The following is a 12978-nucleotide window of genomic DNA, read 5'->3' as shown; positions in this document are numbered from 1 at the left end:
TTTTGTTCTTTCCAGTCTTTCTTTGTATTCTTAATTGAATATCGAATTTCAAAATTTTCGGTCTCGGACAATCTTGGAGGTGAAGATGCTGGATGTGGAGGTCCTGGACTGGTGCAGTTACATGTGGTCTGAGGTTGTGAGACCGCTTGGATGTACTGCCAAATTCTCTGAAATGCCTTTGGAGACGGCTTATGGTAGAGAAATGGACATTTAGTTCACGTGCAACAGCTCTGGTGGACATTCCTGCAGTCAGCATGCCAATTGCATGCTCCCTCGAAACTTGTGACATCTGTGGCATTGTGCTGTATGATAAAACTGTACATTTTAGAGTGGCCTTTTATCGTGGTCAGCCTAAGGCACACCTGTGCAATAATCACGCTGTTTAATTAGCAGCTTGATATGCCATACCTGTGAGGTGGAAGGATTTTCCTGGAAAAAAGTTTTCACTAACACAGATTTAGACAGATTTGTAAACAATATTTGAGAGAAATAGGCCTCTTGTGTACATAGGGAAAGTCTTAGATCTTTGAGATCAGCTCACGAAAAACAGGGGCAAAAGAAAGTGTTGCATTTATAATTTTGTCCGGTATAGTTTTATTTGTATAGTGCTTATAACATTGTCCCAATGCAGCTTTAAAGAAGTATGAAGTAGATTATGAATAAAAATTTCAAATTTATAAATCACTCAGATTCTTTGTCTTTGCTCCTAATAAGTGGTGTGTTTGTTTTCTTGTGTTTGATTTGTTTGCATGGGTACCTAATAAGATACTTTCAGTAATTGTCTTTACTCACCTTTTGTAACATTCCAACATTCAACTTCCTGATTTTATTATGTTCCACCAAAAATAAATGCCTTCCAGCCAATTTACCTATTGATTTTTTTATAGACCCGGCATATACTTACTATAGCCTTCAGTTTTTTCTACAAAGTATTATTATAAAGTATTATATTTGTAAAAGTCCTTTAATGAAAAAGTTCACCTTCTCTGGTCAATTACATGAAAATACATTTTCATTAAATTTTGCATTATGACATTTTGTATACATCAAATCATGCATACACATATGCAGACATTTAACCAACACAGCCTATTTTTTTTTTAACATATTAAAATAATTTATTTCAAACTTTTATTTGCCTCATTCATTTAATTATGCAAGATGTCTTTCTAGATGTTAAAAAAAAAATATATCATTTGTATGCGCTGTTGTTGATGGAAAGGGGGAGTACCCAATTATTATTGTTTTTTTGTGAAGAATTCATTGCAGAACATAGTAATGCAGGCCACCAAGGTGACATACTCTTGAAAGTCCACCACACCATCGCTGTTTGCATCCAAATCTTTAAAAATCTTGTCTATTTCTGACTTGTTTGTGGATTTCTGTTAAACAAAACATACAAAAAACATTTGGCAGGTGATTTCATTTTTACGCAATTAATACATATCATGCACATAATCATGGAGAATCTCAAAATCAGTCCATATATACTATATAGACAAAAGTATTGGGACACTTGTTATGGGGTTCACAACAAAGTTGAAGGCACAAAATCATTCAGAATGTCTGGATTTGGTAGTGTTAAAATTGTCCTTTCCTGAAAAAGCACAAAAATTTTATAAGCACACTCTAAAATCTAGTCCAGTAACATCTTCCCAGAAGAGAATTATTTTCACATAAAATGTTATGGTCAGGTGTCCACAAACTTTTGTCCATAGAGTGCATAAAGCAAACAGAGCTCCCAGGTGTATATCTTACCCCAACGGTGTCTCCTAACTCCGCCGTAAGCAGATCTTTTAGCTCTCCTTTGGAAAGAGTACATTTGTCTCCCTCCTTTCCAGAGTATTTATGAAAGGCACTGATGAGCAATGCCATGGCTTTCTGCACATCAGACATGATGACCTTTGAAAGAGAAAGATTAAAAGTTTATATAATTTATTTGTTAGATTTCTTACTGAACTTGAATTCTATAAAGACAGAAGACAAATACAGCCTCATCCTCTTTCTAGTAGACTAAAAAGACTCAGTACTAAGAAAAATGATAGAAAACAGAGAATGTGCGTAAGTAATATAAAATGTTTTTTATACATGAGCATTTTAACGACTGTGTTTGCATGAAGAAGGATATTCTGAGCATGCATACTGTACATGCACACACACACACACACACACACACACACACACACACACACACACACACACACACACACACACACACAGTATGCCACATCTATCTTTGGCAAAATAAATGTTTTATGCTGTAATTGGCTGGAAGCATGATCCAGGAGGGAGGAGCGATAGAATAATAAGCAAAAGAATGAAGGATGGACTAAGGAGGAGTTGTAATGTTATTATGTTTTAAACAGAAGCAGAACATGGCCAACGCCCTAGTTGTTGACTATAACGAAGAGAGCGAGAGTTACTGAACAAAGGGAAGTAGAGAAAACTGATTATAGCGAACAATTAAATATTGCTCTGTCGAGCATTAGTACAAGAACTACAGTGCAAGTACAAGCCTTCCCCCACCCATCCTACATTTGCTTCTGTTCTTTACTTACAATCTTTTGCATAAAATTCCCATGTCAATAAATTAATACTTAAATGTCTAAGTGAAGTGCATTCTATAGCTTAAATTAGAATGGCAGTGAGAACAAAAGGCAAAGAAGATTTGAAGGACATTAAAACAATGTTTTAGTATGTGTGTGTGTGTGTGTGTGTGTGAGAGTGAGTGAGTCAGAGTAAGTACAGAGAGCATAAATAGACAGAGGGGAGGAAAAAAAATCCTGCGCACTGAGTTAACCTGCAGCCATTGAACTTATAAATATATGAACTTATGAATATATATATATTTAATTTTATCACAAACATATACTCTGAAAAAAAAACCTTCTTTGAACACATCATCAACAAGTTAGTTTAGCTTTTCTCTACTCACCTTTGGGTTTTGGGACAAAAAGCTAGACCAGCAAAAATGAAGAAGGAAAAAGTATTGAGTCAGTGCAGGTGAACCAGCCTTTATATGCAGCAGCTGAAAGACTGTGCTCTTTCCCAAGTCTGCTAACTGGTCTCCGCCCCTTTAAGCCCTCCCTCTCCATTTATTTCTGTAAAAGCATCACAGGGTTACAATTAACCCCTAATGACATCAACAAAATATCACTTCAGCTTGAGCCTTTATGTCTAAGATGGGTCTAGTAAAATTTAATTTAACAGCTTTTGCTTTTTGTGAACTTTACAAAGCAACAAATAAATCCTAATTAAATCACAAAGAAATTAAGCCTGCAAACAATAAAGCACCTTGCAGAACACAGCCATATGTAAACTTGCTCAAACTAAATTTAAGTCAATGTCAAAAAGTTAAAAAAGATGAATTGAAACACTGACTGCACCCCAGGCCTCCTTATCTACATCTGTACCTGCCTTTTGTAACACACTTGTGGCTGATGAACACAAATATCCATAAGAACATTCCATAATCTAGTGGAACATCTTCCCAGAAGAGTGGAGGAAATTATAAGAGCAAATTGTGACTCAATGTGGAATGCAATGTTCAAAAATTACATACCATACTTATGACCAGGTCAATCAATACTTTTGGCGATATGGTGTATGCTTGAGGATCTTGTTCATCTTCCATTATTTAATTTTCTAATGTTCTTTTAGCTTTCCTTGGTAAGAGTAAGTCCTTGTTCACACCAAAAAATAGAAATGACACAGGAGATGAAAGATTAAGACAGTGGCTTAACCAACAAAGGGAAGTGCAAAAATGGGTAATAGAGGTAACATTTCACAAAGCCTAATATTTCTCTACCGAGCATCCTACAGTGGAAGCATCTTTTTTTTACACTTCTTTATCTGCTTCTGTTCTTGGGTTTAAATTCTTCCCATCTCAGTTACAAAATCCTTCAAAGAGAAGCATATACTATAGTTTACATGGGAATGGCACTAGACCTGAGAGGCAAAATAGATTTGAAGGAGATTAAAACAATGTGTGTGTCTCTTCTGCTGTCCATTGGGTTTGCACAGAGAGCTGGACCAGCACTAAGTCTAATACTAAGAAAAAGAAGGAAAATTTGAGTAAAAGAGAGATGGGCCAACCATTATTTATGCATGTGACACAATGCATACACTAACATTTTCACATTTTACATTGAATGCATTTTCAGTTTACCTGTACAAGTACAAGGTGGGCAAAAACAAGCAAACAAACTAATAGCCATCCCAAAAGATATTATATTCTAAATTAAGTTTATTGTATGTTTTCTTCTGGAAAACCTTACAATGAAAATCTGCATCATTTACATATTTTCCACCCCAGTCTGTTGGTTACCAGATGAGCTTCAGTGAAACTTCACTGCAAACAACCATTTCTGATAATAATGCTGACTAGAACCCTACATGGGGAACATCTTTTACAGCTGGTTTTAAAAAGTACAAACAAGTCTCGAGAAAGAAAATGATGGAATGGAATGCAGTGGTCAAGCATTTATAGTGAAGTGGCAGACTGGTCTGTGCGTGTTTCAAAAGAAGAATTATCTGTCTGTCTGTCTGTCTGTCTGTCTGTCTGTCTGTCTGTCTGTCTGTCTGTCTGTCTGTCTGTCTGTCTATCTATCTATCTATCTATCTATCTATCTATCTATCTATCTATCTATCTATCTATCTATCTATCTATCTATCTATCTATCTAATGTTCCATATATCCTTATATCTGCCATTTGAGTATTAGTAATGTTCTGTCTGTGATTTGAGGTCCTATCAATCTCTTGCCTTATGCTTCCAGTCTGCCTATTTTCTGTTTTTGAGGACATCACTTTGCTCCTTTCACATACTGTGAATTCCATTATTCATCCTCTCACTGCAGCACAAGATGGCATTGCCCAATATATTCCCTTTTACCGAAAGAGGAAGTTGCACTCTTTTCCCTTTGTTTACCAAGGACAGTGGTTGTCGTTGCACTTCCTTGGCATTATTAGCTTTCCGTTTTAATGCACCCTTTAGACATTTGGCATTTGTCCATAGGCACTTTTTTGCCTCAATTGTAACATATACTGTGTTATTTGTATTTTGTTTTGGTCACGTTTCATGGTCCTCTCTATTTGTCGAGTGTTTCAAGCTATTAGCTGCATAGTCTTGGGGGTTTCCAAGCCTTGTCGTTTGTGTTTACTTTTTTGTTTAGCTTACAACCCTTTTTTCATGCTTGTCTCCTAAATGATCACTTGCAGGCAGTTTATTTTTTAATGTCCAGTTACAAAAAAAATAACGCCCTAAAGCCACAAGGCATGCATGTTAGTATGACTCACACACACACACACACAAACACACACACACACACACACACACACACACACACACACACACACACACACACACACAAAAAACGCCCTAAATCCACAAGGCATGCATGTTAGTATGACTCACACACACACACGCACACGCACACACACACACACACACACACACACAAGCAAACACACATGCCTGGTGATTCAGCTTCGGCTGCATGTCTGTGGTAGTTGAACTATTGTCTTGGCAACAGGCAGACTACTATGTTTCTATGATGCTGGTTTTAATTATTGACATAACACAAATAGAGTCACAAGGCAAAAGGAACTAAGATTTAGCAGGGACAGAGAGAGAGAGAGAGAGAGAGAGAGAGAGAGAGAGAGAGAGAGAGAGAGAGAGAGAGAGAGAGAGCATACAAAAAAACTTTCCTTGGTTGGGGGAAATTTTTTTTAGGAAAGACAGTAAAACACAAAGTTCGAGAGAAAGAGAAAGAGAAAGAATGGTGGCTGTTGAATTGTGGTTTGAAGAATACATTGAATAAGGGAGAACCTTATTTACCTGGCAAAATATAGTAGTGACAGAAAATTAAAAGGGGTTAGTGAAAAAAAGGGTTAGAGTAAGGGTTAGTGGAAAAAAACAAGTTAGGGAGGAGCAGCGGGAGTGGAGTAGGAAGTATCCTCATGTAACCCCTTGCCACTCCACCTTCAACACACCCCCTTCCTTTTACATAACATGGGAATGAATCACTGGATCAGACTTTAACTCTTATTTGTGGCACAACCAGTGCTTTGTGCAGGCTTGCACAGAGTCTAAAGATGCTGTATTGTATCTTTTTTTTTAGCAGATTTAAATGACTGATTTTAATTTACTTCTAGATATCCTTGTTTTTTGGGAGGTTAACATGCATCTGATGTTATATTCTTTAGGGAGCAATAATTCTCCTGGCAGCATGTTTGGGCCTAATGACATGAGGATTTTATGAAAATTATCTGACTGTTCAGTGTTTCGTAATAGCATGCTGTCAGTTAACAGATTCAAAACAAGTATGGGCACGTCTTCCCTGTCATGAGTCCTGCTGTATTTAAAATTAGGAACATTAGAAATGATAGTGGTTTCTTTACATATCAAATAATTTAGTACAGTGGGGAAAATAATTATTTGATTGATAGCTATTACTACTACCTGTTTTGGTGTCACTCTGGTAACAGGCCTCGCATCATATTAATATTATGGCTGTCAATCGATTAAAATATTTTATCGCAACTTGATCGCACATTTCTACCTGTTCTAAATTTACCATATATTAATACTTCATGTTAAAGTAACCGTTGCTATGTTTCCACATGGACAGTTAATGAGGTAATACTGGCACAACTGTACCTCTACTAACTTTTATGCCGATTACATCAGATACAAGTAATAAATAATATAAATAATTAGAGCTTTGATGTGTACTGATTCCCCCTACTGGATGCCCTTCGTAACGCAACCCTCCCCATTTATCTGGGCTTGGGCCTATAGTAATGCAAAAAAATTTAAAGAAAAAGAAACTCTTTACAACTGTGATGAGCAGAAAAACAAATGAGCATGCATATTGAAGTAGATGGGATACAGCAGTAGAAGACCACTTCAAGTTCCACTCCTGTCAGCCAAGAACAGGAATCTGGTGCTCAGTGTTGAACAGTAACAACGTAAATGTAATTTGTTACTGTACTTAAGTAGCCTTTTCACGTATCTGTCCTTTAATAAAGTATTTCTATTTGGGGAGACTTTTACTTTAACTTCACTACATTTACATTAATTTGTTTTGATTACCACTTGGTGGTGTTTACTTAGCATGAACATACAGCGTCAGTTCAACAGCAAGCAAAACATTTTATGAGGAATAAATGATGGAAGAAAATCCTGACTCAGATGAATGTTGTTTTCTAATGAAATTCTGCAACCTACACTGAGGTTTTTTTTTTTACTAATGCTAATTATCTAGGTCTGTTCTATATTCTGTGTATTAAACCATCCTCTCTTTGTGCAACATGTACTTTTGGTCAGCAATTACTGTGCCATACATACGTGCACTTCATATACTACAATGTGTGTAACAACTGACAGTAAATCATTTGTTTCATCCCATTCTTCAGTGAAAAAGGGAGTGCTAAAGGACTGCCACTGACCTGATATTGTTTGGGTGATGAGCCATTTTTAGCTCAACAGTGGTACATGGCAGCAAAAGACCAAAATGATATTACTGCTCAGCCATAAGTCCATCATGTGGAAAAATTTGTTCTTGTTATAGAAAATTCATGTGCATATATTTTGCGAAGTGTTTTGTTTTTTCGAAGGCAGTTCTGTTCTAATACGTCTCAAGACAGATCTACCACATGGTATTAATTTAGTTGTATGGAACAAACAGCTTTTACCACCCCTGCTAAAAAACAACGTTTACACCCTTTAAGGCGTGTGTGGCTACTTATTTATTTGAAAAACATCTGATTTTATGATATGTTTTTCGGTTTTACCGAACACACACACACACACACACACACACACACACACACACACACACACACACACACACACACACACACACACACACTAGGAGCATAAATGAGTTTGGAATTAGATATAGATGAAAAGAAAAAGGTTATAGTCAAATGGATAAAATAGAGAGCGCAAATAAATGTCTCATTTACTTTAAATTTTATGTTTAATTTATATACATTTTTATTTGTGAAGCACTCTTAACAATGGACATTCTCAAAGAACCTTAACAGAGATAACACGATTATAAGTTATATAAAATAATGTATAAATACTATGTATATTCTACATTTTTGTGCCTATAAGTTTTATCCTTTTCTTCTTCTTTTTTCTTCTTCTTTTTGCTGCTCTCATTAGGGGGTTGCCACAGCAGATCATTGGTCTCTATACCTCCCTGTCCTCTACATTTGCCCCTTTTAAACCAACTACCTGCATGTCTTCCCTCACCACATCCATAAACCTCCTCTTTAGTCTTCCTCTTTTTCTCCTTCCTGGTGGTTCCATCCTAAGCATTCTCCTACTGATATAATAATAATAATAGTTATATCCTTATACTCCTTATAAAAGTTTCTCTCTAATGAGTGAGCCAGTGGCAAGGAAGAACTGTTTGAGATGGCATGAGGAAGAAGCCTTGAGAGGACCAGACTCAAAAGGGAACCCATCCTTATCTAGGTGGCACCGAATGTTCTTTCATTGCAGTTCATCATTGTTAAGGTGTGCTGTTCACTTAAGAGGGACACTTAAATACAGAAATGTTCATAAACAGGTCCTGAAGCCATTGTAGTAGACTGTTGATATTAATTACATTCCAAATTTATCCTCAAAATTCTTGAGCTGCACAATGGCTTCATGGATCTTTAGGTTGTTAATATGAAATAATCCTTAGCTGCACAGAGTGGTTTCTAAATGAAGAGAACTCTATTGAGCGATAGGGTTTCAGGATGAATCGGGCAGGTCTAAAGATAAAAAAGAACAGGAGCACTGTACATTTTATCTACTGGGAAATAATAAAAAAAAATTACAGTGTGATTGCTTAGTCACTGTGTTAATTTTAAACTCAGGCGTCTTTTCTTCTGTGCAAACTGACTGTTGTGTGCAAACATGCAGAGTTGTAACAGGTTCCTGCATGCAATGTAAAAAAAAGATAATTGCATGCCCTCTGGTACAGTAGATGGTGAAAAACATAAAAAAAAATCTAAGCCCAATTGGCCCAATTTATGTCCCAAATATCTAATAAATTTTCTTAATAGAACAGAAACCATTTAAAAAAAAGCTCTTCATATCCTTTTACATAATTATTATGTATTAATTATTGTTTTATTATAATTATTCTATAACTATTATTTTATTATATTTTTATAATAATATATTTTTGGTGCCATCTGGTGAATTGCATTTCGGTAATGCTGAAAAAGTTATCTTACTTTTTTTTTATCTTCTGCTTGAGTTTTTATTTTACTCTTTCTCTCATTCATACATTGACCACTGCCCCAGGACATTGTTTATCAAAACTGTAGTAATTGTGAAGTCGTGCTACTGTTAAGGTGTAGAGTTCCAAGCTTTCATATGTTTACTCTTATTGTTATCAACTCCCAGCCCGTTTCTATGTATTTGTTCTTCGAATAGCCACAGTAACCTGTAGTAGTTTGTAGTAATCTGACTCATTGCCATCATTTTGAGCCACATCTTTCTATCAGTTAAATCTTGCTTTCCTTTGTACTCACTTGCAAATGTTGAAAACCTGTAAAATACAAATCCAGCAAATTAGTAGTGACGCCAGTCAATCAGGTAAAGTGGCCTTTATTGTCATTTCAACCATATACCATTGGAATAGTAGCCCTACACACAGGATGGCATGACATGCATGTGTGCAAACATGGAAACAATGAATGCTCAATCAGCACAACACATTACAGTACAATAATAATGTGGAATAAAATGCGGAGCCATTTAACAAATAATTAATACTGTATATATAAACATTTTAGTGACTTAGCAGCAGTTGTAGCAAAGAAATATGTTCAGTTGTTGGTATGGGTGTGTATTAGTACAGGTTCCTTATGTTCTGAATATAATGGCTTATGGTATAAAAACTGTTATAATTTTGTCTTATAATACAATTGAAAGCAAAAAAAGTTGTATGTCTTTAGATGAATGGCATCAGAATTTGAACTAGGAAACCCAAATTTGTTCCAGCATGACAATGCCTCTGTTCGCAAAGCCAGGTTTATGAAGGTATAATTGACACGAGTTGGAGTGAAAGATCACCGTTTGGATGAAATGGAACGCTGACGCCCAGGCCTCCTCACCCTACATCAGTAGCTGACTTTACTAACACTATTGGGGGTGAAAGAGCACAGGTTTCCACAAGCACACTCCATAATCGAGTGGAACATCTTTCCAGACCAGAGGAGGATATTACAAGAGCCAATGGGAACTAAATGTAGAATGAAATGTTAAAAAAATGCATACGAATCTTAAGCTTATGCGTCTACAAATATAATTGAAAAAACAAAGAATCAAACTACTAAATTCAATGAAACACAGACAGGAGTGATGGGCAGCAGTTGATTGGTAATGTAGTTAATGGCTACAATTCAGACAAAATGTCTGGCAATGAAGACTTGAATGCTTTCAGGTGAAGAGTGTGTGTGTGTGTGTGTGTGTGTGTGTGTGTGTGTGTGTGTGTGTGTGTGTGTGTGTGTGTGTGTGTGTGTGTGTGTGTGTGCGTGTGAGGGGTATGTGGATGCAGTGCTGGTGGCTTTGCAGATGTAGCATGTGGTTGAAATTTCCATGATGGAGTGAAGCGAAACTCAGATGAACACATTTTAGTTGATGTTCCACAAGGCTATATAAGATTCCTAAAGTGGCTGCTATTCTAGTAAGAATATTATGGACAGTAACATTTTGAGAAAGAGAGAAGCTGTTTATATTTGATACTATTACTCAGTGTGTCATCCCAACCTTTGTTTCATCATGCATTTGCTCTCCATTATTAGACTAGTTAGTTTCATCTAGTTTCACTAGTTTCATCATTAGAAAAAGCAAGCGAAAATGTTTATACTACTGTATGAAACTGGAACTGCTCTGCATGACTATTAATCATCATCTTTTCATTAAAGTTGAAGTTCATATAACTTCATTGTTGACATGGCATGATTAATCCTGTCAGCAAGTCCATACTTGCCAGGAACAAACCCAGGTCATGTGCATTAGTCTGAAATAAGGTTTGCTCTCTATATTTGATAAAGGCACGGCCAGGCTGCGTTGCTGTACAGTTTTTTTTTTTTGTAGTCGTCTGTTTTGAATGCACCTGTGTTTTGAGTTTCTTCTTTGTTAAATGTCTTTTTGAAGATTAAATATTTTAAAGAATAAAACATTTCTGGATAATAATGATCCAAAAAACATACCTTTTAAGGGCAGCCACTTAACTTTCCTTGAGTTAGCTGTAGGATTAAGTTTTTAATTACCTTAAAAAGTATATTTAATACAAGCATGTATGGATCTGTGCATAATACCGACAATAGAAGGGGAGACCAAGGATGGGAGAATAACAGGGAATGCAATAAGGGAAAACATTAAGTGAAACACAGAAAGCCCAGGAGACCGTGTTTTTACATTTCAAAAACATACAGATGCACTTTTAAAACAACACTGGTAGAAAATCATAAGATATGTGCAAATAAAAGCATTATAATTACATGTACTTATTATCCACACATTATATTTGCTGAAAATATCCTAAGCAAAAGGTAAACTGCATTCCGATTCAGTTCTTGTTCTAAAGCATGGAATGCAACCACGTGTAATGTTAGATCCAATAGAAAGGTAACATTTACATAAATAAACCCATTTTATTTGCATATACCGGCACAAACAGACTAGGCACTTTGCCATAAGTGAGTCATTCTCTCTTGTTAGTATGCTGCCAGGAGCCTGTGAGGTTTAAAGCTATTGTGAGTAACACTACAGAGAGTGGGAGTGGACCATACATCCAAAGGGACCTGGTTGGGTAAACCAATAAATGATTCATCTATTCATTATGCACAGACTACACCCCGGCTGGAATGCAAATACACCCACGAACACACTCTCATGCACATTTAGTTTTGAGAACTCAAATGTTTATCCTTCATAATTTAATTTGGCACTTTAAAAACAAATAATGGTTATTTGATATGAACTGCAGGGTCTTTACAGAATAAAGATGAAATTGGGTCCATAAGTATTTAATAAGTATCATGCTTTTTATTTAAGAGCCTTTGTATACCACCATGACAAATTTGAAATTAAGCACGCAAGATGCAGAAAATGTCATTTCAATATGTAACTCACACAGGACCATTGATTGAGGCTATATTATAATAAACCATATATAAGCCAGCTAAGCTTGAAATCAGATGCAGGCTGTGAAGTCTATAAATCTATAGGCCTTCAGTAGTCTCGTACCTGAATCAATCCACCACTTAATACCATCATTAAAATGCCATGTCTATAGAAACTTTAGGTTACTTATGTAACCCCAGTTCTCTAAGAACAGGAGTGAGGTATCTTACTATGGGAATCACCTCGGGCATGACCAATCCTGGAAGCATTAATCACACCATATCTGTCGGCTGACAGACCAATCACGACAGAGATGCGGGAAGTCCCGCCTCCCTATAAACACCGCTGCTGACGGTTCTTGCCTCATTCTCACATATCTCTTTCTTCGTGCACTGCAAGGAGGGAAGTGTGGTGAGATACCTCACTCCTGTTTTTAGAGAACCGGGGTTACGTAAGTAACCTAAAGTTCTCTTTCAAACATCCGTTCGGGATCTCAATATGGGATATAGACAACTCTCGTATTGCAGATATGCTGTCCGAAGGCAGGCGTCAACCAACTCAGTGATGTGATAAAATTAACACAAGGTTTTCCCCCTCACTGAAGAGAGCGGAAACGTGTGAGAAATGACAAACATCCAATCCACGATGTTTCCATTATCCCATCATCCATTGTCATTCCCATATACAGTGTGTATATATATATATATATATATATATATATATATATATATATATATATATATATATATATATATATATATGCCCACCATGCAGCCGCACAAATGTCCTGAATCAAAACGCCCTTAAAAAGCGCCCACAAGGTGGCCAAGCATC

At 36.4% G+C, this 12978-nt stretch overlaps 1 protein-coding gene across 1 annotated transcript; it reads right to left on the bottom strand.

Annotated features, from left to right (window-relative positions):
- Positions 1-945: 945 nt before the first annotated feature.
- LOC310725429 (ictacalcin-like) lies at positions 946-3094 on the bottom strand. The gene is made up of 3 exons (XM_083540368.1): positions 2936-3094; positions 1759-1902; positions 946-1382 (listed from the first exon to the last, which is right to left on the bottom strand). The coding sequence occupies exons 2-3, from the start codon at positions 1894-1896 to the stop codon at positions 1239-1241; spliced, it is 282 nt and encodes a 93-aa protein (XP_083396494.1). The 5' UTR covers positions 1897-1902; positions 2936-3094; the 3' UTR covers positions 946-1238.
- Positions 3095-12978: the final 9884 nt, after the last annotated feature.

Source organism: Silurus aristotelis (genome assembly GCF_946808225.1).
Source record: "Silurus aristotelis genome assembly, chromosome: 1".
Classification (NCBI taxonomy): Eukaryota; Metazoa; Chordata; class Actinopteri; order Siluriformes; family Siluridae; genus Silurus; species Silurus aristotelis.
This window is presented reverse-complemented; position numbering and strand designations above follow the sequence as displayed.

What these genes read in the sequence shown, in the direction of transcription:
- LOC310725429 (XM_083540368.1), bottom strand. Translation starts at nt 1,896, where the DNA reads ATGTCTGATGTGCAGAAAGCCATGGCATTGCTCATCAGTGCCTTTCAT. An exon ending in AGTTAGGAGACACCGTTGGG is followed by an intron (nt 1,383 to 1,758) that starts GTAAGATATACA and finishes TTTGTTTAACAG; the next exon opens with AAATCCACAAACAAGTCAGA.